Raw genomic sequence first — 27,718 nt, 5'->3', positions numbered from 1 at the left:
AAGTAGCTTAAGTAGAATATGTGCAGGCTACGTGCAGGCTACAGTGTCTTGTGTAAATGCTTATGTGGATTATAATAAATGTACATATTTTTAGGGGGTAGATGTGTTTTTCGTTAGGGAAAATATATACATGTTTTTTTATCAATTGTTTTATTTCATATGCAAGGCAAGCAAATAAAATCCAATTGTATTTGTCACATGCGCCGAATACAGTTCAAGAAATAGAGTTAAGAAAATATTGACTAAATAAACTGAACTAAAAAATGTTATAAAAAGTTTCACAATAAAATTACATAACAATAATGAGGATAGACACAGGGGATACCGATACCGAGTCAATGTGTGGGGGTACACGTTAATCGAGGCAGTGTAAAAACAAAGGGGAGGGGGGGGACAGTCTTGTTTTGGGTGACTGAAGTCTTTGACAATTTTTTTTTGGGTTCCAATAGGCAGTATAAATGATTGGTGGCCTCAGGGCCTGTATTGGTACAGCGGTTACAGTTGCAGTTGAAGAGTTGCTGAGTCGGCAGGAATCAACCCCACTGCCCTTTGACCGCTACCTCCCCGTATCTCCCCACACCTAGGCACTACCTCCGCCTATCTTTCCCTATCTCCCCTATCTTTCCCTACCTCACCCTCTCATTCCTTATGTCCCTCCATCTTTCCCTATCTTTCCCTACCTCCCCCTATCTTTCCCTACCTCCCCCTATCTTTCCCTACATCCCCCTATCTTTCCCTACCTCCCCCTATCTTTCCCTACCTCCCCTATCTTTCCCTACCTCCCCCTATCTTTCCCTACCTCACCCTATCATTCCTTATGTCCCTCCATCTTCCCCTATCTTTCCCTACCTCCCCTATCTTTCCCTACCTCCCCCTATCTTTCCCTACCTCCCCCTATCTTTACCTACCTCCCCTATCTTTCCCTACCTCCCCCTATCTTTCCCTACCTCACCCTATCATTCCTTATGTCCCTCCATCTTTCCCTACCTTTCCCTACCTCCCCTATCTTTCCCTACCTCCCCCTATCTTTCCCTACCTCCCCTATCTTTCCCTACCTCCCCTATCTTTCCCTACCTCCCCCTATCTTTCCCTACCTCCCCCTACCTCCCCCTATCTTTCCCTACCTCCCCTTATCTTTCCCTACCTCCCCCTATCTTTCCCTACCTCCCCCGATCTTTCCCTGCCTCCCCCGAACTTTCCATACCTCCTCCTATCTTTCCGTACCTCCCACTATCTTTCCGTATATTTCCCTTCCTCCCCATCTTCCTTACCTCCCACATCTTTCCCTGCCTCCCCTATCTTTCCCTACCTCCCCTTATCTTTCTCTCCCTCCCCTATCTTTCCCTATCTTTCCCTACCTACCCCTATCTTTCCCTACCTACCCCTATCTTTCCCTACCTACCCCTATCTTTCCCTACCTACCCCTATCTTTCCTTATCTTTCCCTACCTCCCCATAACTTTCCCTACCTCCCCTATCTTTTCCTCTCTCCCATATATTTCTCTACCTCCCCCGAACTTTCCCAACTTCCCCCGATCTTTACATATCTCTCCTATCTATCCCTACCTCCCCCTATCGTTCCTTATCTTTCCCTATCTCCCCCTATATTTCCCTACCCCCCCTATCTTTCCCTACCTCCCCCTATCTTTCCCTACCTCTCCCTATCTTTCCTTATATTTCCCTACTTCCCCTATCTTTCCCTACCTCTCATATCTTTCCTTATATTCCCCTACATCCTCCGATCCTTCCCTACCTCACTTTCCCTACCTCCCCCTCACTTTCTCTACCTCCCCGAACTTTCCCAACTTCCCCCGATCTTTACATATCTCCCCTATCTATCCCTACCTCCCCCTATCTTTCCTTATATTCCCCTACCTCCCCCTATCTTTTCATACTTCCCCCTATCCTTCCTTATATGTCTTACCTCCCCCTACTTCCCCCTATCCTTCCTTATATGTCCTACCTCCCCCTATCTTTCTCTACCTCCCCCTATCTTTCCTTATATTCCCCTACCTCTCCCTATCTTTCCTAACTCTCCTATCTTTCCCTAACTCTCCCTATCTTTCCCTAACTCTCCCTAACTCTCCCTATCTTTCCCTAACTCTCCCTATCTTTCCCTATCTTTCCCTAACTCTCCCTATCTTTCCCTAACTCTCCTATCTTTCCTACCTCCCCTATCTTTCCCTAACTCCCCCTATCTTTCCTTTCCCCTCCCCCCCCCCCCCCCTGTGTTTCCTTATCTTTCCCTACCTCCCCCTGTCTTTCCCTACCTCCCCCTATCTTTCCCTACCTCTCCCTATCTTTCCTTATATTTCCCTACTTCCCCTACCTCTCCCTATTTTTCCTTATATTTCCCTACATCCCCCGATCTTTCCCTACCTCACTTTCCCTACCTCCCCCTCACTTTCTCTACCTCCCCCTCACTTTCTCTACCTCCCCGAACTTTCCCAACTTCCCCCGATCTTTACATATCTCCCCTATCTATCCCTACCTCCCCCTATCGTTCCTTATCTTTCCCTATCTCCCCCTATATTTCCCTACCCCCCCGTGTTTCCTTATCTTTCCCTACCTCCCATCTTTCCCTACCCCCCCATGTCTTTCCCTACCTCCCCCTGTCTTTCCCTGCCTCTCCCTATCTTTCCTTATATTTCCCTACTTCCCCTATCTTTCCCTACCTCTCCCTATCTTTCCTTATATTTCCCTACATCCCCGATCTTTCCCTACCTCACTTTCTCTACCTCCCCCTCACTTTCTCTACCTCCCCCTCACATCCCCCAACTTCCCCCGATCTTTACATATCTCCCCTATCTATCCCTACCTCCCCCTATCTTTCCTTATATTCCCCTACCTCCCCTATCTTTCCATACTTCCCCCTATCCTTCCTTATGTCCTACCTCCCCATATCTTTCCCTACCTCCCCCTATCTTTCTCTACCTCCCCCTATGTTTCCTTATATTTCCCTAACTCTCCCTAACTCTCCCTATCTTTCCCTACCTCTCCCTATCTTTCCTTATATTTCCCTACTTCTCCTATCTTTCACTACCTCCCCGTATCTTTCCTTATATTTCCCTACCTCCCCCTATCTTTCCCTACCTCCCCCTGTCTTTCCCTACCTCCCCCTACCTCCCCCTTTCATTCCTTATATTTCCCTACCTCCCGCTGTCTTTCCCTACCTCCCCCTATCTTTCCCTACCTCTCCCTATCTTTCCTTATATTTCCCTTCTTCTCCTATCTTTCTCTACCTCCCCTTGTGTTTCCCTACCTCCCCCTATCTTTCCATACTTCCCCCTATCCTTCCTTATATGTCCTACCTCCCCCTATCTTTCCATACTTCCCCCTATCCTTCCTTATATGTCCTACCTCCCCCTATCTTTCCCTACCTCCCCTATCTTTCTCTACCTCCCCCTTTCCATTCTAGGGGGAATGGAGACGAGACCCGTAACATAACCCATGCAACTTATAATAGTGACAAGTAACAGTGAGAACTAAAACCACAGACACCTGAAATCTACCGTCAAACGGTAATGGGGTGTGAGAAAAGGGGCTGAGCTGGACCCAAGCAAAGAAACAATAATCCAGAACACCCCTAAACTAGACTAGCCAACATCAAGAACAGCTAACTAGCTAGCTAACCAAAAATACAGTGGGTGGTCCGCTCAGTTCTAACTAGGGTACTTAGACAAAGTATTCATACGGGTAATGTATGCCCATGGGCGACTTGTCTTGGTACCCCCTTTTCCCACCAAACAACACACACACACACAGAGAGAGAGAGAGAGACTTTGACTTTTGTCTTTCTTTACTGAAACATTCTCATTTCATTTAAAACTCACCACCCAACCTCCCCCTTAAAAATAAAACCAAAAATACATCCTGTAATGCATACATGTACCATACTCGCCTTTCCAGCAACCACATGATACAAGCCAACATCACAATACTCAAGACAATACCCACTCCTACAACCGTATATCCAAAACATCTTCCCCAGCTATACAGACAGCCCCCCCAACACACCATATCTCCTGAAACATCTCCACACTTTTTATCATTTTATAGAACTCAAAGTCAACCCTAAGGCGCGCAGAGACCATCCCATTAAACAATAATAAAGGGTCTGTTATCCCCCCACCTTTGACCCTGTTCCTCCTTGTTAGCCAAATAGCTAACTTTGCCTGAGCAAACAGAAAATTCAACAAAACACATTTTTCCTTCTCCTTACTTGAATACCTGTACCCCATTATGAACACCCCAACAGTAAAGACCACCCCCAACCTCTCACACAGACATTCCAACAGAGACAGTAATGGCATGAACCTGGTGCACACAGAAAACACATGAATCACAGTTTCTTTCATTTTACAGAAATGACACTCCTGCCCGACTCCCGGTTCAACCCGTGCCAACCAGCTGTTAGTGGCCAGGGCTCCATGTAGAACCCTCCACTGGAGGTCCCCTGACCTCTTTGGTACTGGGGGTTTGTAGAGCCCCCTCCATCTAAAACCCACCATACTCTCCACCCCACATACCTACTGCCACTGATGTGCCTTCACTCCTGTTAGGCTCCTAATGTTCCTCACCTTAACACAGAGGTTGTAGAGGGCTTTACCTCCCACCCCTTCAAACTCCCCCAGGCTCGGAGTGTTAAAATCTAACAAGTCCTCCAGACCCCCTTGCCAGTCTCCAGTCTCTGCCGTCACCTGCAGTGGCGGAAACATTGGTGGCCCCTCTCCCTTTGGCTGCTCAAACATCCCCCTTACCGGCTCAGACAGTGCCTCCTGGACCTCCTCCAGGAATCTCTCCAGCAGCCTAAGAGACGTTATTCCTGTTTGCTGTGCCAAGACTTCCGGGCTTTTCCACCCCTCCTCTCCCAGGAGTCTCAAGTCACCCAGCCTTTTTACACCCCCTGCCATCAGTTGCCTCTGCAGGGTGGCCGACCGGACCGATCTCAAAGGGATGGCTGGGTTGTGGAAGATAGGCTCCTCCCACACCCACAGCCCAGGCTCCACACCCCCTTCTCGTGTGTGCCTTAGCAGCTGCCAGGCCCTCAGCACCGCAGAGTAAAAATCGGAGAGACCTGCTGTACTCAGCCTCTCCAGCTTCATGAGGAACAGCTGCCGGTCCAACCCTAAATCTCCAGCTCTCCTCAGTAGCGCGCATGCTGGTTCCCTCCAGCCAACATCAGTATGGTACAGCAGTCTCTGTGCCGCCTTTAGCCGGAAAGCAGCCATCCTGCTCTCCAGTTCCACCAGGCCCTGTCCTCCTTCGTGGACGGTCATATACAACACCGCCGCCCTCAGCCAGTGATGGCCCGACCAGAAGAAGTCCACCAGCTTGCGTTGCAGGTCTGCGAGCAGACCGGCGGGGGGTTGAGGACAGCCAGTTTATGCCACAGGGAGGATGCCACCAGGTTGTTAATTATCAGCACCCTCCCTCTATATGACACTTGGGACAGGAGCCACCTCCACCTGGCCAGTCTTGACACCACTGCCTGTGACAGCCCCTCCCAGTTCTTCCTGACCCACCTCTCCGAGCCCAGGTACACCCCCAACACTTTAAGCCCTTCACAACCCCACTGCAAACCCCCTGGAAGCAGAGGAGGGGCCCTATCCCCCCATGCCCCACATAACAGAGCTTTGCTCTTGCCCCAGTTTACCTTAGCTGATGAAGCTCCCTCGTACACCTTCAGACTGGTCTCCAGTGCCTGCATATCTTGACCATCCCTGACCATCACAGAGACATCATCTGCATATGCTGACACTGCTATGCCTGTCACCACACCCATACCTGTCCAGCACACTCCCTGCAGTCTCCTGCGTAGCAGGCCTAAAAAAGGCTCAATGGCTAATGTGTATAACTGCCCACAGACGACAGAGAGAGAGAGAGAGAGAGAGAGAGAGAGAGAGAGAGAGAGAGAGAGAGAGAGAGAGAGAGAGAGAGAGAGAGAGAGAGAGAGAGAGAGAGAGAGAGGAGAGAGAGAGAGAGAGAGAGGAGAGAGAGAGAGAGAGAGAGAGAGAGAGAGAGAGAGAGAGAGAGAGAGAGAGAGAGAGAGAGAGAGAGAGAGAGAGAGAGAGAGAGAGAGAGAGAGAGAGAGAGAGAGAGAGAGAGAGAGAGAGAGATTTTAAACCAAGGGGATGTGATTGGTTGAGGGAAAAGGAACAGGTGTCTTCTGATTGGAGAGTGATGATTGTCACCTGTGAGAAGGAGAGAAAAGAAATACACATACAGGATACCTGTATCCGTAACAATGTGATTAGTTTTGATAGGCTATAGTAGTGTAATCTGTATTTCGGATATGTATGTTGTAGTGGACACCAATATATCTCGTGTTATTATTATTATAAAAACAAAAGGTTGTTGATGTGTGGATGTATTTCACATACATTTTAATGTTACGGTAAAAGGACATATAGGCCTATTGCTGCAATAGGACAGTTTTTCATATTCTGTTTGGTGCTTTTAGCGTTTCAGCAAGCGATGATGATGATTTTCATAAGCTGGCACTGTTCCGAATGACTCGACTGCCCCCCCGCATGGAGAGAAAGAGAACTGCGGGTTTTCAGTGAACGTGTCTAAATTACGACGCTCATTTTAATTTCCTGATGGTAGGAAGAAGGGGAAAAAAAAAGCCAGAAAAGAGCCATCAAATTAAGATCTGACATCTGTATGTCTAGATAAATTACTTTGAACTACAATGGTTAAATGTAACCATTTTGACATATTCTAATCGCTGACCAACCACTCCACTCACGGAGGCCAAGAGGTGATCTCCTCTGCTGCACCACCCCTATCGGTACAACATGTATTCTATTCAGTGACCAGAGTAACCTTTAACCTCCCTCAGGTACATCCACTATGTGTTTGATCTTGGCAATGGGCCCAACGTCATCAAGGGCAACAGCGACCGGGCTCTACATGACAACCAGTGGCACAATGTGGTCATCACTCGTGACAACAGCAACATTCACACTCTGAAGGTGGACGCCAAGGCAACCAGTCAGGTGGTCAACGGAGCCAAGAACCTTGACCTGAAAGGTAGAACATATAACAGAGGTGGTTCAGTGACCTGACAGGTAGAGTATATAACAGAGGTAGTTCAGTGACCTGACGGGTAGAGTATATAACAGAGGTGGTTCAGTGACCTGACGGGTAGAATATTAACAGAGGGGGTTCAGTGACCTGACAGGTAGAGTATATAACAGAGGTGGTTCAGTGACCTGACAGGTAGAGTATATAACAGAGGTGGTTCAGTGACCTGACAGGTAGAGTATATAACAGAGGTGGTTCAGTGACCTGACAGGTAGAGTATATAACAGAGGTGGTTCAGTGACCTGACAGGTAGAGTATATAACAGAGGTGGTTCAGTGACCTGACAGGTAGAGTATATAACAGAGGTAGTTCAGTGACCTGACAGGTAGAGTATATAACAGAGGTGGTTCAGTGACCTGACAGGTAGAGTATATAACAGAGGTGGTTCAGTGACCTGACAGGTAGAGTATATAACAGAGGTAGTTCAGTGACCTGACAGGTAGAGTATATAACAGAGGTGGTTCAGTGACCTGACAGGTAGAGTATATAACAGAGGTGGTTCAGTGACCTGACAGGTAGAGTATATAACAGAGGTGGTTCAGTGACCTGACAGGTAGAGTATATAACAGAGGTGGTTCAGTGACCTGACAGGTAGAGTATATAACAGAGGTGGTTCAGTGACCTGACAGATAGAGTATCATTGTGACTAACCTTGTCTGAGACCTGAATATCCAGGTCCTAGAGCTAAGGCTTTAGTGGACTATTGTGGTTTTGAGTTACACACGTCCACCTTAGTTGGTTAGGATGAATTCTTAGAAATAAATAAAATGTAAAATATTCTTTATCACATTTATTTGCAGATACAGGACTATAAAACATTTATTTGACCACCAGGACAGTCAAATAAAATACTTAGTGATGAAGCTAGACTGTCAGTACATTTTGGTGTCCGTGTCCTCTCCTCCTCCCTCCAGGTGACCTGTTTATTGCTGGGCTGGGCCCTGGTATGTACAGTATCCTGCCCAAGCTGGTGGCATCCAGGGACGGTTTCCAGGGCTGCCTGGCCTCAGTGGACCTCAACGGCCGCCTCCCTGACCTCCTCCAGGACGCGCTTTTCCGCAGTGGGCAGATTGAGCGCGGATGCGAAGGTACACCTTCCCTCAAAACCATGTCCGACTCAGACTTCAGCTCAAACTCAAACTACAAGGACAGTTCAGGCAGCCCATTCTTTCTCCAACAGTACCTTCACCTCCCTCGTTCCTTACCCTCCCCCGTCCATCCTACTAACCCTTCTGGTCATCTCACTCACCATCCTATGGGACTCCCAAACACAGCCGGTTGTGATACAGCCTGGAATCGAACCAGGGTCTGTAGTGACACCTCTAGCACTTAGATGCAGCGCCTTAGATAATATTTATAAAAATTGTAATATCTATATATGGAGACATATGAAAGCTCCAGTCAGAAACGATACAAGAGCTTGTATGCGTTGTGTACGCAAAACTAAATTTCCATAGATTTCCGTTAGTTTAGTGTCTATCTCAAATATTCCGTGTACTTCAGTTAAGTGAGACAACGGCCTATTGAAATATTACACTATAGCATCAAATTTCATTCCAATGAACAATTTTTCCTGCAATACTCTTGGCTCTTGATCGTTTAAAAAAAAAAAAACGTTGTTAATATAGTTTTTGCTCAGTTTTCATTGATCATTATTGCTTGCATGTGAATCAATTTGCTTTATGTACATGTTTTACCCGGAGCGTGTTGTTTCTTTGTTCTGTTTTCAATTTCAACATCTCCGTTGTGTATTTATTGTTTATTTTTTGTTGTCTTATTTTGAAATTACCATATCAGAGAGCCACACAATGGTGCAATATGAACCTAATATACCATGACATTATGACTATTGTGGAGTATATATCTATAACGCAATATTAATGTCCCCATAAATCTTCCCCTCATTACAGATTACAGTGTGTACACCATGATGTATGTGGGACTATCTGTTGTATCACATTCATATCATTTCTTATTTTTTGTAATTCTGTTTGTCTGTGAGTGGTTATGAGAATGTGTGTTCACATTTATTTTTTGCTAAATATTTGCCATAGTATGAACTTAACTGTCCAGACTAATGGCTGCCTAGTTAGTTGGGTTTTGGAGCACACAGTGGGACAACAGATGGAGTAACGTAATCAAAAATAAATGATTTTATTAACAGTGTTGTAGGCCCACAGTGATGACAATATTTACATTTTAGTCATTTAGCAGACGCTCTTATCCAGAGCGACTTACAGTAGTGAATGCATACATTTCATACATTTTTTTCTCCGTACTGGTCCCCCGTGATAATCAAACCCACAACCCTGGCGTTGCAAACACCATGCTCTACCAACTGAGCCACACGGGACCATTTACAAATTTGCAGTCCAGGTTCAAGTTGACAGAAACAGACAGTATTAATGGTCGCAACGTACTTAGTACTAGCAACCTAATGGCTACAAGGTCAAAATTCCAAAACAGACTCACACAGCTTAATCCAATACCTGAGAGCCGAAGCAACAGCACATTGTCTATACGCAACCAACAACTCCCTCAACTATCAGAATGGATTATGCCAAACAATGTGGAGGGAACTACACAGGAAATGCCAGAAATGAGATGCAGTAGGTGCGCACTCTCTAGAACAGCCAACATGAAGACTTTGTGGCTGTGGTAACCAGTGACGACCCCTAATGACCTGTAACTTTGCTGACTGTTGTAATTTCATGTAAAAGTCCACTGTTTGATCCCCGATTTAAAACTGCATGACAATTTTATAATTCAACTGTCATATTGATTTGCGATTGGTTGTGAATAGGGTAGTGTGTTCATGCTATCCGCACCTGTTTTTATCTATCTCAGCGCTAAGGCGTGTAATTAAAGCTGGCTATTTATTCATGTTCAGATGAGAGCTCGCATTTGTATGTTTGCGATAGTGCTTCTACTACCTCAACTCACCAGTTTGAGGGACTTCATGTTGGTTGTCACTAGTTACCACAGCCAAAGAGTCATAATTATGGTTATAGATTATTTATATTTCTACGATTTCTCTTCTTAAAATCAGATTTTGAACTTAACTCTAACCTAACATAGCAAGTGTAAAAGAAACGGCTGAAACTAGATCCCCCTACATAAAAAATATAATAATGTCTTCTGCACCATTCAACCAATTCAGTAAATGTGGAGGAGGAGTTTTGCCTTGTTAACGTCCAAAACCGGAATTTGCTTCACAGGCTCTCTTTCCGTTTCCGGTAGTTTGGGACTCGGCACACTAACCACACTGCTAACCTTATGCCTAAGCCTCACCTTAAATTAATTTTTAAAAAACTATTTTTTTTTTTTTCCTGAATTATATAGCCAATTTTGACTTTGTGGCTGTGGTAACTAGTGACAACCATCAACCTGCAGTTCTAGGTCTACTTGGCATAGATTAGTGTAATCGAGGCAAACCCTCACTAGATGGCGCCGATGCCTCTGTACATAGGTGGAAGCGCTGGGGGACTGAACGGCAGGCCCGGGGAAACACTAGGTCAACTCTCTAATAAAACAACGTTATGGGTTTGCACTGTCTATCGCTGTGTTTGTGTCATTTGTCCTCATCCCTTCATGATAAAACATATTCATACTAACCTTTGTGTTGTCATTATTCTTGAGCAGCAATTGTCCCATTATGCTTTGAGTAGACAATACATCTAAAAAAAAAAAAGTAAATAAATACCTAATTGATATTGATTGAATACATTTGTAAAATCGATGTAAAATGAAAACATTCCAATTCATGTGCAGGTTTCAATGCAGATGTCTATGTTATTTCTTGTTGTAATTTCCACATAAATATTACTGTTTTAACAAATTGCTTCTGAATAATGTGTAATTACTGAACAGGTTAACTTGTAGCTAAACCGGTTGTCCAGTGCGCATCCTAATACATTTGTTGAAGTGACACATATACATATACAGTGTGTCTCCATAGGGTCAAAATCTCTGATCCATACCCATTTTCATCTGCATGTTTTCTCTGTACTGTCCCCATCTATTTCATCAGTCCCTTATTTTTGGTTGTCATGGTAGCATAGCCCTTACCCCTGACCCCTTCCTTAGAGAAGTTAAGGGGCATGTCCCTGTTAGTAAAGTGCTGGCTTTATTAACCCGACAATCATTGGCCACCTACTAACCTTGTTTTATCGTTTTTTCACTTTCTGTTCTTTTCTCTAACAAAGTCGGTTTCACCAAAGCTGACCTACAAGGTAGAAGGTTCAAATCACATTCTGAGCTTGTAATGTTATGTGTCACCACTCACTAAAGAAAAATACCTTGGCTTAAAGGTACTCTAAGCAAGATGACATCATCGTACACAGTGGGGTGACTTCCTGCTTACAGAAAACAACAACTGAATTTTGGCCTCAAGGTAGAGCACAAACAGAGAAAATCCAATAGCAATTTTGGCTGATTTAAACTCTGATAGTGTTGGCGGTAAAGCAGGAAGTCTTCAAGCTGTGTTTGATGATGTCACCTTTAAGCACAATAGACAGTGAACATCGCCAGGTATTGAAAGATTTTTTGCAGCTGGCTATGTGCTTGTTATAAAATGGTTCACTTCTGGAGAATTGTAGGTAGGGGCTGCAAGTCCTACGGCGTACCCTGGCTTTGCCTTGCCGGGAGGCCTGCAGGCGGACAGGCAGGTGGGCAGGCAGAGGCAGGCAGGAGACAGGTGGGTAGGGAGGTAGGCAGGTGGGCAGGGAGGCAGGCAGGTGGGCAGGGAGACAGACTAATGATTGTGATGGAAGCTTTTGCATGAATAAAACATTAGCCGCCTGTATGATTACAGTGCCTTCGGAAAGTATTCAGACCTCTTGACTTTTTCCACATTTTGTTACGTTACAGCCTTAATCTAAAATTGAATAAAAAAAATACATGTTCAGCAATCTACACACGATACCCTATAATGACAAAGCGAAAACAGGTTTTTAGAAATGTTTGCAAATGTATTAAAAATAAAAAACAGAAATACCTTATTTACATAAGTATTTGCCATGAGACTTTAAATTGAGATTTGGAGAAACTCCCCAAATACATGTGTGCCAAGCTTGCAGCGTCATACCCAAGAAAACTGTATGTTGTAATCGCTGCGAAAGGTGCTTCAACAAAGTACTGAGTAAATTGTCTGAATACTTACTGATTTTATATTTAATACATTTGCAAACATTTCTAAAAAACAGTTTTTGCTTTGTCGTTATGGGGTATTGTGTGTAGATTGATGAGAGGAAAAAAACTATTTGATTGATTTTAGAATAAGGCTGTTACGTAACAAAATGTGGAAAAAGTCAAGAGGTCTGAATACTTTCCGAAAGCACTGTATGTCTGCAGATCTTGTTTTTTGGTATCGTGCCGTGTATAGCCTGTCTTGGCAGCGTTGCTGAGGAATCCGCTAAGTCTTCCACATTGGGTCGACACACACACATCCTGAAAGGCAAACACACACACATACATACACACACACGATCCCCCCCTCCCCTTCAAATGATTTTAGGCCTGGAGTGTGGAAGCCCCCCTGATAGGCCAGTGTAATTAGTAAGCTAATTAAAGGGACGGTCGACCTAAGTTAAATTTGAGATTCCGACAGTTTGACAGACAGTTTCATTAGAATGCGAGAGCAGCCTGCCATCAGTGCAGGCTGGAGACTGACAGATGATGTTCTAGAGAAGTCATGGCTCTCATGTCCATATCCAAAGTCCACTCTGAGGGGATTTAAGACATATTTATTTTTTGAAATAAAGATTCACACCCAGATGAAGAAAGAGATATCTACTGCCTTAGCTGAGTAATATCAACAAATGTTTCCACTGGGAATGTGTTCAGGCAGATGAATACAGTAGCACATTCTACAGAGAACATGGACAGATGCGCGCGCGCGCGCGCACACACACACACACACACACACACACACACACACACACACACACACACACACACACACACACACATGGTAGATGAATGTCAGTTTGGTTATATGAGCACATTCAGCAGAACAGGCACTGTCTCTTCCAACTTAATAAAGCATGTCTCATGTACCACCAGGACAGATGAAAGTGTTTCTTTAGTGTTCAGGAACATTGACCTCTTCTTCACTCTTCTTCACTTGCAGCTTGTATTATTGTTACTATTTTATGGATGTATTTCAGGTTACTTTGGTACCTGTAGAAGAAGAAACAAACATGAAGTGAATCATTTTATCTTGCATAAATCTTTTCTTTCACATGGTTTTTCCATTTCTGGTGGAAATATTGTCCCGATGTTTTTCACTGAATTGGTTTTTGCACTGCTGCACAGTAGAGACTGCACTTCCTCTTAAAAACATTGGATGAGTCTGGATGGTGGTGAGTCTCAAGTCCTTATTTGGTCTATGTTTCATTCCACATAGATGTATCCTCCGATATTCCCTCGTTTATTCCCTTTTCACAGAACTGGAAAGGGTCTGACCCGTTGTCTCGGTTCTGTGAAGGGGAGTGGACGAGGACAGAGGGGTAAGGGAACACCTTTCTGGAATGAAACACAGCCCTGGACTTAACTGGACACCACCACACCAACATTTATATAACAAAAGCACATATCCTATGTGCACCACTTTGCTATAAAATGTTTTGTCTCATGATCCTCTTTCTGTTGCACTGGTACATCTTCTCCAGTGTCTCTGTATGTAGACTGGTCTAGGTTAGAGCAGGGGGTTGAGGGAAGGGAGAGCTTACACCGGGTCACACTTCATATTAACTTCTGGTGGCTCTAAAACTGTGTGTCCACATGGGGTTGACATGAACGGGCATAATGGAACTACGGCGTGTAGTTACATCCAGTATGTATGCATTATATAAGGTTATGGTTTGAACATTGTCATATTATTGCAAAATAAACTCTCAATAACATCACATAATCTATACTCCAAAAAAAGTGTTATAATCATTGTAATTTCTATTGAACAACATGTACCAACACTGTAGACTGTGTAGAGTAAGTACTTACCATGTTATTACACAGTTATAACCATGTTATTATACAGTTATAGACACTCAATATGACAGTACGTGACCCTAGTCTAGTCAGTTTGTCTGAATCCACCAGTTGTCTCATCAACCAGCCATGTTGAAAACACATCCAGCACCCTGTTCAATGTCTGTACACACTAAACGTCTTACTAAAATCTACTTGGAGGGAATGCCGTGTGTGTTTTAAAATAACTTCTTCACTTTGGTGTACTTCTATGATACAATAACACCTCTGTAATTCATATAATGTACTAACCTGACTAATGCATGGCCCACTGACGTGCTCTGACACCTCTGCATGGTACCTGTTGGAGGAGCTGTTGGAGGAGCTAGCGCTCAGACCTGTACCCTGGTATCACATGGCTCTGCTCTGCCACCTGTACCCTGGTATCACATGGCTCTGCTCTGCCACCTGTACCCTGGTATCACATGGCTCTGCTCTGCCACCTGTACCCTGGTATCACATGGCTCTGCTCTGCCACCTGTACCCTGGTATCACATGGCTCTGCTCTGCCACCTGTACCCTGGTATCACATGGCTCTGCTCTGCCACCTGCACCCTGGTATCACATGGCTCTGCTCTGCCACCTGCACCCTGGTATCACATGGCTCTGCTCTGCCACCTGTACCCTGGTATCACATGGCTCTGCTCTGCCACCTGCACCCTGGTATCACATGGCTCTGCTCTGCCACCTGCACCCTGGTATCACATGGCTCTGCTCTGCCACCTGTACCCTGGTATCACATGGCTCTGCTCTGCCACCTGCACCCTGGTATCACATGGCCTGCTCTGCCACCTGCACCCTGGCCAGGCTCTGCTCTGCCACCTGCACCCTGGTATCACATGGCTCTGCTCTGCCACCTGTACCCTGGTATCACATGGCTCTGCTCTGCCACCTGCACCCTGGTATCACATGGCTCTGCTCTGCCACCTGCACCCTGGTATCACATGGCTCTGCTCTGCCACCTGCACCCTGGTATCACATGGCTCTGCTCTGCCACCTGTACCCTGGTATCACATGGCTCTGCTCTGCCACCTGCTACCCTGGTATCACATGGCTCTGCTCTGCCACCTGCACCCTGGTATCACATGGCTCTGCTCTGCCACCTGTACCCTGGTATCACATGGCTCTGCTCTGCCACCTGCACCCTGGTATCACATGGCTCTGCTCTGCCACCTGCACCCTGGTATCACATGGCTCTGCTCTGCCACCTGCACCCTGGTATCACATGGCTCTGCTCTGCCACCTGCACCCTGGTATCACATGGCTCTGCTCTGCCACCTGCACCCTGGTATCACATGGCTCTGCTCTGCCACCTGCACCCTGGTATCACATGGCTCTGCTCTGCCACCTGTACCCTGGTATCACATGGCTCTGCTCTGCCACCTGTACCCTGGTATCACATGGCTCTGCTCTGCCACCTGTACCCTGGTATCACATGGCTCTGCTCTGCCACCTGCAGGTCCTAGCACCACCTGTCAGGAGGACTCATGTACCAACATGGGCGTCTGTATCCAGCAGTGGGAGAACTACACCTGTGACTGCTCCATGACCTCCTTCACCGGCACGCGGTGCAATGATCGTGAGTACTGTTTATTGTCTATCTATACACACAAAAAGTGCACATGCACATGCACACACACACATACACATGCACACACACACACACACACACACAGACACACACACACAGACAAAGACGCACACACTTTGAAGACCCCTCTGAAGACGTCTAAAGGTAATTGCTGTTTGTTTCCTTTCTGAGGTGTTTTCATAGATGTTACAGCCACTAGGGGTGCTAGAGACAGTGCTTCATATTCTGATTAAAAGGGCTCAATTCAATTAAGTCCACATTGTAGTATTTACACAGTAATCTGAATGATTTAATGGAAACTATTCCTAACCAAAATGGTCTCTGCATCAGGTGACCTATCAGGTGACCATCAGCTGACCTGTCACCTGACCCTATAAAAGATGGCCGACAAGCACACATAATAGCCTGTTTCCCAAATAAAATCAGAAAAAGGTATGTTTGAGTGGGCAGTTCGCCTTATAAACAGGTACTGCATAAACATCCAATGTGATTTAATCTAGCACACTAGAGATTCCTCTAAGACTTGAATAGTTTAGCTTTATCGAGCTCCTGTAACGTCGAGTAGTTTACATTTCATTGACCTGCTGGAAAACATCAGTTTATTTGTTAAACACTAGAGGAATAGGCAATAGAAGAACATGTAATGATTATTTAATGTAATATAGTACAGCGCCAGAGGCCATCGTAGGCTGTGAGTGTTATTAAGTATAATATCTTGTTTGTGATTAGTCTGAGTATATCTTAGATAATGGTCCCATTTCATTGTGTTTCACTGCACCGTTTACACTGCATTCTGTGCATATGACCAATAAACTGTGATTTAATTTGATTTGATCGTATAGGCTTGAAAAGTGTGTTTAGGTACAAGGTCATGTTGAAGTAACATTGACTGAGTCAACGACTCTCACTCTGATGTGTCTGTGAGTCTCTGTAATGAACAACTGACTCTAGAGCCAGGAGGTTGAACTGTGTCTTTGAAAAGAGGTGGGAACAAACCATCTTTCTCTGCCATATCACCAGGCGTTATCATCGCCAGCTATATGGTGAGAAACATCTCGGGTACCGAGGCAAAAACCTTGTGCTATCCTGGGGCTCAGGTACAGGGCATTACTAGGCTGCTTCCTACTGTTTTACGCCAGAACACGGGGACTGTCTGTTGTTGTCCATGTGTGATCTAATGTCATTAGGATGGGTAGCTTGGAACATCTGAAACAGGATTTTAAAGTGAATGGAACTCTGAAAGACTCCAACAAGCGTCCAATTATTTCAGGCCCAGTGCCGTCACTCTTAATCGTGGCATGGATCGATTCAGTAAGCTGCTGGCACTACACGACTGGCTATGAGTGTACTGTTAGAGTTACTTTTGTGGATAAGTTTGACACCTTTTGGAAACAGAAAATGCTCTACAGAGAGAATGGGGTCCCTCCAAATCATCTTGGTGCCTGGACCCTGTCGTCGCATTTCAAGTTTGCGCTGAGAGATTGATTTATTAATACTCCTAGTCCCGCTCAAGTAATCCCAACCAGAAATGATCAGCATTGTCATCATACTGCAGGCCCGCAACAGATAACCCTCATTGACTCTTGTTTTAACCCACTTCCCCATTCGAGGTATAGGCCCAATGAGTCAATTCTAGACAATCTTGCATCTATACCAATTCAAACCAATCCCATGGTCTTTTCAAATAAGGGGTTACCCACTGAACATAGCATGCTTGTATTTTGAGACTCCATCTGACCTGAAATTCCACAGACGCGATCTTGGATTTGTTCATGTAAAATGCCAGATGGATTTGATTTAAATTTTTGCTTCTCAATCCAACATGGACATTCTGGTAATTTCTGAAATTTGCTTGAATAATTCTGTGCTGGACAGTGATGAGTCACTGTCCTGTTGTAATGTTTGCTGATTAGACAGAATCTCTTGCTAACTCTGTCCCAAGCAGTTTGATAATCGTTCTTAATGTGGACCTTGGTCATAATAACCAGCTGACACTAGTTGGAGTGTATCTAAGTATGGTAAATTTTAACTATTAATTATGGCCGATTTTAATATTGAGGACGCCAGTGTCGGATACGCTGAAATATATTTGCTCTGAGGTAAACCTATCTCAGCTGATAACTGAGCTTAGATGGCCGAACCCTAAAGATCCATCAAAATCCACCTTGATTTATCTTATTTTGATTAATACAACCATTGCAGTGTTGTCTGTGTCAGAGATAAATCTAAGCCTTGTGTCATCACTACAATGAACAAACTTTAGTAAACAAGGTGTTTTTACACGATCTTTATTTTAGTGACCTTGATTGTATCTCAGCCATCCCTGAAACTGATTTAGTTTTAAAGTTTTTTGTAAATGTCTTTAACACTATTGTAGATAATCATGTCCCCTTCAAAACTCTGAGAGTTAAACATAGATTGAATGCCTGGTTAACTTCTGAATTATCGAAAGTCATTTGCATGAGAAATGTTGCCTCGGGTCAAGGCCAGAAACACAGGAGTGGCCCGGATTGGCAATATTTTAGGCAACTGAGGAATCAATGTGTAAGACTAATCAAAAAGGCTAAATCTTACGTAACCACTTTTTTCTGATTGTAAGGGGAATCCGGCTAAATTCTGGAAAACTGTCAAATCCTTGAAGGGTTGTACTTCCTCCTCTCTGCCCCAACAAATTAATTCAGACTCTGGCCCCATTACGGACCAAAATGTAATCATTGATGCATTTAATGGTCTTTTTTTTCCAGTGGGCTAGCTTTTTAAAAGATTTGGGAATTTTGCATTTTAGCATTTTGGCAATACACAGAAAAATAAGTCATTGATGCCTTACTTGCTATAGATACCAAGAAATCCACAGGGGCTTACCAACTGGAGCCGGGTATTCTCAAATGTGCTGTCCCCCCTCATTGCTGCCTCAGTAACCCATATCTTAAATCTAACACTGTCATCAGGGAATATTCGTAAAGTATGAAAAACCATCTTATGTGCTGCCGCTCCATAAGGGTGGGGATAGTAGTGATCTTGATAATTATAGTCCCATCTCTGGGCTTCCATGTCTAGCTAAGAGTCTACAAACTTTAGTAAATAAGCAGCTTTGCTCTTTTTTTTTTATCTGAGCATGGAATTTTGAATACAAATCAATCTGGGTTTAGGCCAAGACACAGCACTACGATAGCAACCACATTAGTTGTTAATGATATTATCAATGCTTTAGACACTAAAATGAATTGTGCTGCCTTGTTTGTGGACCTGTCAAATGCATTTGATACTGTTGATCATGGTATTTTATTGAACTAGTTGTCCTCATTTGGCCTGGGTCTAACGCCTGCTCATGATAATATAATGTACGCAATTTCCCCAACTACTGACCTGACTGTGACAAGTCTATAGTCCGTACAGGAAGCCCTTACTGATTTAAAACTTGTGCTTAATACAGGCAAAACTAAATGTATGCTGTTTTCAAGGTTTTTTGTAAGATTTTACATCTTCACTCATAGGATGGTTCTATAATCAAACAAGTTCCTGCATACAAATACCTTGGTATTTGAATTGACATTGATTTAATGTTTAAAAAAGATACAAATGAGCTTTTTACACGATACATATCTCTTTTTAAGAAACTAAGATTTAAAGTGGGCTTTTTTTTTAGATGCAGATGTTGTCTCTCTCCAGTCAGCAGGAAGCAGATCCAGTCAACCTTTCTACTTGTTCTTGATTACGGTGATATTATTTATCAAAGTGCAGCTGCCACTACTCTTAAACCCCTGGATGCCATTTATCATAGCGCCCTTTGTTTTATCACAGGAGTAGTTGCAGTCGAAAAATAGAGAGAGTGAACAAATGTGAACGATGATGAAGGCCAGTGATGAATATGCGACTTGCTGACGCCAGCCTGGCATCTTGATTCAATTTGGCATTGTCCGGTTGGATGGCTGTATATTTTCATCTCACAGGAGAGAAACACACCATCGCCATGGCAATCTCCAGGACGAGACCTTCCCACGGAAGTCCTGGGGTCACTGATGCCAGGAGAGGTGTGACGACTGATTAAAACTTGAAATTATGAAATACATTTTGCTGTGTGATTTCAATTGTCGTGTTGGGTTTGTTTCAAGAGCTGATAAAGAGCTGCACATTTTCATGTCTTATTCCATTGTATGCTTTCTGGTTGATGTATTTTTAAAGTGAATCTCATTCAACTATTACAATGCACCTGCAACAACGATAGCTCAGATGTGCGAGTGCCCTTTGAATTTTAAAGTGACTGAATTGACATTGAATGTTAGGTTGATAGGTTATCAGACCTGTTGTCCGGTCATACCATTCAAATTTTAGTTGATTCGATTAGAATCTGGGTGTGTTGTTCCTGCCTTTTGTTCACTAGCAAAGTGCTAAGAAACGTTAATTCAGGTTGGGGACAGTGAAGGGCAGTGAATTCGCTCATGCTTTGAGAACTTTCTACCTATCTCCTGTGTGTATTAGACACCTACTTATTTCTACTTTTCTGAACTGAAGACACGTGTTACCACGTTAAGTCTTAACATGTTGGTGACAGTCATATACTCTGTGTAATTATGTAATGTATCATGCATTTCATGTTCACTGGAATGGTTTGATTGTCAATTATTTCGTGATTAATTAATTATATTAGTTGAATTGAGTAAATTCATTTGAGTATTTATTTGATTGACTATTGCCTATAATTTGATAGTTGTTCATTACAGTACACATAGCATCCCTGATCTACTTAACTTAATAAATGAACGCTAGAACATTGGTGGGCGGGATTATCTATTTGTATCTAGTCTCTTAATAGTTGCATAACGGTGAAAGTTAGAAACATGTTGATTAAAGTCATACTGAGAGGTAATGCAAGGCTTGCTACCTTGACTAGATTCCTCCAGAGACGTACAGGGCCTGTTGCATCTATTCACATAATAATGGAATCAGTTCGATAAATGTAGTTTATTATTATTCAACATCATTTTTACTTAAGTGTTTGTCAGAGGCATCGTAAAGGACAGACCAAGGCGCAGCGGGTATAGTGCTCATCTTCTTTAATTTTAATGAGAAAACACTTTTACAAAAAAATAACAAAACCGACAACCGACAGTTCCGTCAGGTACTTACACAAAACGGAAAACAACCACCCACAAAACCCAAAGGAAAACAGGCTGCCTAAGTATGGCTTCCAATCAGAGACAACGAAAGACACCTGCCTCTGATTGGAAACCACACTCGGCCAAACCTTGAAAACGAAACATAGAAAATGAAAACTAGAACCAAAAACCCTAAAACACACAAAACAAACACCCCCTGCCACGCCCTGACCATACTACAATTACAAATGACCCCTTTACTGGTCAGGACGTGACAGTGTTGGATAATTTGTTGCAGACTACATAATGGTGACCCCCGGCTTCTAAGTCCACGTGGATTTCCACCAACCTACAGAGACAGTTTTATTACTCATCACATCATTCTTTACCAGAATGTTGTCCACACCTCTATAAAATCACGTAGGTCACATCTTTACACTATTTTCGTTTACAAAGCTTTGCTCCATCATCTTCCGACTTACCTAACAACACTGTTAAGATTAAAAATGATTGGATTTGTTAACTTTGGAGACTCCTTCATTTCCTTGCACCCTATGTTTGGAATAATCACCAAAATAAGTTTTCTTTGGATGCTTTGAAGTCCCTGACAGAGGATTCAGACAGCTGACAGAGGTTGTTTTATAATGAAGAATGTGTTTGTTTTAATTGACTGTGTTCTTCATGATAATGTGTATATTGTCTATATTTATGTTTAAATATACTTGCCTGTTGTATGTGCTTGTTTTTGTATTGTGCAGGGCTGATTTGTAAAAGAGACTTTAGTCTCAATATGACTTCCCTGTTGAAATAAAGGTAAATAAAAAGTATTTGGTTTTACTATACAGTGTATGCTCTCTCTCTGTCACGACTTCCGCCGAAGTCGGTCCCTCTCCTTGTTCGGGCGGCGTTCGGCGGTGGACGTCACCGGCCTTCTAGCCATCGCCAATCCACTTTTCATTTTCCATTTGTTTTGTCTTTGTTTTACACACCTGGTTTCAATTCCCCAATTACATGTTCATTATTTAACCCTCTGTTTTCCCCCATGGTTTTTGTGCGTGTTTGTTTTATGTATTTCGTTCCTTTAGTGTGGGCTTGGTAATTCTACATGTACTTGGTAATTTTGAGAAAACGTACTTTTATTACTCATCTCTGCTGTCCTGCGCCTGACTCCTCTGCACCAGCTACACCCAGACCTTTACACTCACTCTCTCTCTTTCTCTCACACACACACACACACACACACACACCCCACCCTCCCTCACAACGTCAGTCCTATTAACTATGTCGGCAGTAAGGCAGAGACATGGTTATTGGTGATTGGCCGTTCTCTTTGGTTCTGCAGTGTACGCCAGCCAAGTTAACATTCTTGTGATTTAAGAGTGACATGTAGAATTGTGCTCCTCTGTCGTCTCTCCCCCCGCTTCCCTCTGTCCTCCCCCCCTTTCTGTCCCTCTGTCCTCCCCCCCTTTCTGTCCCTCTCTCCCTCCCTGTTGAATCAAAAGCGCGTTATTGGAGATATGGAGTGACTTAATTTAAATAACACGAGGAGAGTAATGTGTGTTTCAGGTCTGCCAGTCCACACAAATATCTGTCTTTCCCTGCACCCTCCGCTCCAACGGATAAGACGGGAAATTACCGGGAATGGCAGGAAGACAACTACTGTTGGGCCCACACAACACCACACACACACACACACACACACACACACACACACACACACACACACACTCACACACACACACACACACACACACACACACACACACACACACACACACACACATTCTCAGTTGCACAACATATAAATAGTAAAAAGTAACAGAGGTCATTCTGTGGGTCTGGATCAATAGCATGATTATTGACAGGCAGATCTACTGAATGTTGACCTCTATATGAATTGAGTGTGTATTAGTGATTTTAGAGCATCATGTCTGTACTGTGTGTGTGTGTGTGTGTGTGTGTGTGTGTGTGTGTGTGTGTGTGTGTGTGTGTGTGTGTGTGTGTGTGTGTGTGTGTGTGTGTGTGTGTGTGTGTGTGTGTGTGTGTGTGTGTGTGTGTGTGTGTGTGTTTGACTGATCCGTTGATCTGAAGATCTATGACAGTGACTAATGGAGTCTAGTGACCCAATTAACTCTTATTTATTTTCTAGTTAGGACTCAAAATGGTCCCAATTGTTTTTGTTATTGCGCCACCACAGTATATCACCACCAGGTGGCAGTAGAGTATCTTCCCTTCTGAGGGAGAACTGGGAAACAGAACCAGAGAATTCCAGCTGGAGAGAAATTAAACTAACTCTCCTTTCCTTTCTCCCACAGCCTATATTAGTAATTCTGCCTGAATTCCATTAGATCATGTGACATTTTTTTCCACATTTTGATATTTTTTTTCTTTCTTAGCCTAGAACAATGGGCTTTCTCTTATTGTCACACCCTGATCTGTTTCACCTGTCATTGTGATTGTCTCCACCCCCTCCAGGTGTTGCTGATTTTCCCCATTGTATTTATCCCTGTGTTTCCTCTCTCTGTGCCAGTTCGTCTTGTATGTTTCCAAGTCAACCAGCGGTTTTCCTGTTCTCCTGCTTTTTACATTCTCCTTTTTCTAGTCCTCCTGGTTTTGAGCCTTGCCTGTTTCTGGACCTTATACCCACCTTCCTGACCATTCTGCCTGCTTTGACTACGAGCCTTCTGTACCTCCTGGACTCTGATCTGGTTTTGACCTTTTTGCCTATCCACTACCATTCTCTTGCCTACCATTGTACGACTCCAACCATCTGCCTCCTGTGTCTGCATCTGGGTCTCGCCTTGTGCCTTGATACATATCTTTTATAGATTTAATTGATATATTTTGTATTCATAATGCACCTGTATAGGCAGCAGTACATTCTCAGACATTGTCAGAAATATGACATCTTAGTTTATGTTGCTTGAGTCATTTCTTATTAATGTACACTGAGGGAAATGCAATATAACATTGACATTTTCCTCTGGGTAGAACCATACTTTATCTATAGCCATTTTGCAATCCATACGGCTTTCTTTACCTGGTAGTAAAACTCTCATACTGTAGAAACTCACTCCATATTGTCTTTATTACATCAGAGGTGTGACTGAAACAGATAATCAGATACAGAGACCTGGAGGATGAAAGGAGATGTGACTGTAACAGATAATCAGATACAGAGACCTGGAGGATGAAAGGAGATGTGACTGTAACAGATAATCAGATACAGAGTTCTGGAGGATGAAAGGAGTTGTGACTGTAACAGATAATCAGATACAGAGACCTGGAGGATGAAAGAAGATGTGACTGTAACAGATAATCAGACACCTGGAGGATGAAAGGAGATGTGACTGTTACAGATAATCAGATACAGAGACCTGGAGGATGAAAGGAGACGTGACTGTAACAGATAATCAGATACAGAGACCTGGAGGATGAAAGGAGATGTGACTGTAACAGATAATCAGATACAGAGTTCTGGAGGATGAAAGGAGTTGTGACTGTAACAGATAATCAGATACAGAGTTCTGGAGGATGAAAGGAGACGTGACTGTAACAGATAATCAGATACAGAGACCTGGAGGATGAAAGGAGATGTGACTGTAACATAATCAGATACAGAGTTCTGGAGGATGAAAGGAGACGTGACTGTAACAGATAATCAGATACAGAGACCTGGAGGATGAAAGTGGTTTGTGCTCAAACAACTGTAGCAGAGGTGGTGCTAGCTACTGCATAGGTTGGGTTGCCATAGGAAATAAGTCAGAGGAGGCTGCTGAGGGGAGGACGGCTCATAATAATGCCTGGAACGACATAAATGGAATGGCATCAAACACCTGGAAACCATGTGTTTGATGTCTTTGATACCATTCCACTCATTCCGCTCCAGCCATTAGCACGAGCCCATCCTCCCCAATTAAGTTTGCTACCAACCTCCTGTGAAATAAGTAAGGGACAATACTGACATTGATTTAAAATCATGAATTTTCATGAGGGCGGGTGTCATATGCCATGGAAAGGTGTTTGACCAATATTCTGTGAAGTAGCTAACCTGTACGCTGAGTGTACTCTTTCCATGACATAAACTGACCTGGTGAATCCAGGTGAAGCTATGATCCCGTATAGATGTCACCTGTTAAGTCCACATCAATCAGTGTAGATGAAAGGGAGGAGACAGGTTAAAGAAGGATTTTTAAGCCTTGAGACAATTGAGACATGGATTGTGTATGTGTGTCATTCAAAAGGCAAATGGACAAGACAAAAGATGGTAGTAGGTGCACCAGTTTGTGTCAACAACTGCAACGCTGCTGTTTTTTTCTCACACTCAACAGTTACCTGTGTGTATCAAGAATGCTCCACCACCCAAAGGACATCAGGCCAACTTGACACAACTGTCTGAAGCATTGGAGTCAACATGGGCCAGTATCCCCGTGGAAAGCTTTCGATACCTTGTAGAGTCCATACCCCGACGAATTGAGGCTGTTCTGAGGGAAACGTGGGTTTATCTCAATATTAGGAAGGTGTACATAATGTTTAGTATACTCAGTGTATACCTTATTTATAAGAGTGAACATTCCAGGATTATTTAGCCGGTTGGTGTATCCATTGGCTTAATGCTGTGGTTAATCCTGCTATTGTATTGGTGGTAATGTAAGAGGTGTGAGGCTTTAGACCAAGGGCCATTTTATCCACCCTGCTTTGCTTGGAACCAGAGGTGTCTGGGTGTCACGATTGTGTATAAAGACGGACCAAGGCGCAGCGTGCTCTGAGTTCCACATATTTATTTTAGTGAAACTTTAAACAACCAAAAGAAACAAACAACAAACCGTGACGACAGAGGTGCTACATGCACTTATTAAAAATAAGATCCCACAAAACACAGTGGGGAAATGGCTGCCTAAATATGATCCCCAATTAGAGACAACGATAAACAGCTGCCTCTGATTGGGAACCATACCAGGACAACATAGAAATACTTATTTCCCTCATTAAAATGTGAATCATTTTATAACATTTTTGACATGCGTTTTTCTGGATTTTTTTGTTGTTATTCTGTCTCTCACTGTTCAAATAAACCTACCATTAAAATTATAGACTGATCATTTCTTTGTCAGTGGGCAAAAACACAAAATCAGCAGGGGATCAAATACTTTTTTCCCTCACTGTATATATATTAAATACATGTGATTTTGTCCTTGAAACATTTAATTTAAATCCTGTAGAATTCCATTAATTCCTATGGAGGACAGCTCCTACAGGGGAGTGTCAATATGGCCGATCGGTGGCTCCAAAGCCTCTCAATGTACAATACATTACATCATCAACCCAGGGTGTATATACATCTGTAACGTTCGTCACAAGGAGTCGACCAAGGTGCAGCGTGGAATATGTTCATCTCGTGATTTATTTACTCAGAACACGATAAAAGTAATGAACAAAGAAAATACGACCGTCACATTCTGTAGGCACACAAAGCAATACAAAAATAAGATCCCATAAACACAGGTGGAAAAAAGACTGCCTAAGTATGGTTCCTAATCAGAGGCAACGATAGACAGCTGCCTCTGCTTAGGAACCATACTCGGCCCAACACAAAGAAATACAGAACATAGAATGCCCACCCCACACCCTGACCTAACCACATAGAGAAACAAACCCTCTCTCTCAGGTCAGGGCGTGACAACATCACTGGGTTACCCACACTCACACATGGAGGCACAAACACATGTACATACACATACACACACACGTACACACACATTTTCTTTGAAAAATTCAGAATAGACACTGTTTATTTAGTTGACTCTTGTTGTTATTGTGCTAGCTAGCCAAGGCCTCAGGCCTGTTGATAAGTCTCATTACTCAGTGAATGTCATTGAATAAGTAACTCAGCTTGCTATCATTTACCCCTGAAAAGTCACACTGGCGTTGTTAATAGATACACTTAGAAACCTGCATCAAACCACACACACACACACCACACACACTTACATGCAGGCACACGCACACGTTGCACGCGTATGCATACACACACACGTACAATTTGAATAGCATTAGTGTTCATCACTTACTTTCTTTGAGTTTGATGAGAGTTCACAGCAGTTCAGGAAACAGGATGTTGAATCATGAACAAAGCACTCTGTGTGTGTGTGTGTGTGTGTGTGTGTGTGTGTGTGTGTGTGTGTGTGTGTGTGTGTGTGTGTGTGTGTGTGTGTGTGTGTGTGTGAGTTTCAGTGCCCACCATCCTCACTTTACTGTAGTACCTCCAGAGGGAAAAACACAACACCAGAAGCAAGTTCCTTTTCTCTTTCCTTCTCTCTCTTTCCTTCTCTCTCTTTCCTTCTCCTCTCTTTCCTTCTGTCTTTCCTTCTCTCCATTTTTCCTTCTCTCTCTGTCCTTCTCTCTCCCTTTCCTTCTCTCTCTTTCATTCTCTCTCTTTCCTTCTCACTCTTTCCTTCTCACTCTTTCCTTCTCTCTCTTTCTTCTCACTCTTTCCTTCTCTCTCTTTCCTTCTCTAGCTCTGTCTCTCGTTCTAGTGTGGCTCAGTTGGTAGAGCATGGAGCTTGCAATGGCAGGGTTGTGGGTTTGATTACCCCGAGGGACCAGCATTGAAAAAACTACAAAAATATATCCGCTCACTACTGTAAGCGTCTGGTAAATGCCGTACTTTCTTGGAAAGCCATACATAATTACATACAGTGATTTAGGTCATTATGATAAAACTATAACACCTAAAGAGAAGGTTACATTAAGAACTTAATGGTTCTTTAGTCTGGTGTTGTTTTTAGCTCATTTAAAAAAAAAAAATATTCTACAATTGTAAAGCAATATTTGGTTCTTGAAAATATAAACAGTGCATTCGGAAAGTATTCAGACCCCTTCACTTTTTCCACATTTTGTTTTGTTACAGCCTT

General features: G+C 43.4%; 1 protein-coding gene across 1 annotated transcript in view; it reads left to right on the top strand.

The window, feature by feature from the left end:
• The window catches only part of LOC106611370 (neurexin-3a), a 914,099-nt gene that overhangs the window by 292,565 nt on the left and 593,816 nt on the right, over window positions 1-27,718 (top strand). Inside the window, exons 13-16 of the mRNA XM_082955793.1 lie at window positions 6,844-7,034; window positions 8,003-8,176; window positions 11,294-11,320; window positions 15,577-15,696. Coding sequence (XP_082811919.1) covers window positions 6,844-7,034; window positions 8,003-8,176; window positions 11,294-11,320; window positions 15,577-15,696 — 512 coding nt within the window. The remainder of the gene's footprint in view (window positions 1-6,843; window positions 7,035-8,002; window positions 8,177-11,293; window positions 11,321-15,576; window positions 15,697-27,718) is intronic.

Source organism: Salmo salar, chromosome 09 (assembly GCF_965601325.2).
Source record: "Salmo salar chromosome 09, fSalSal1, whole genome shotgun sequence".
Classification (NCBI taxonomy): Eukaryota; Metazoa; Chordata; class Actinopteri; order Salmoniformes; family Salmonidae; genus Salmo; species Salmo salar.
This window is presented reverse-complemented; position numbering and strand designations above follow the sequence as displayed.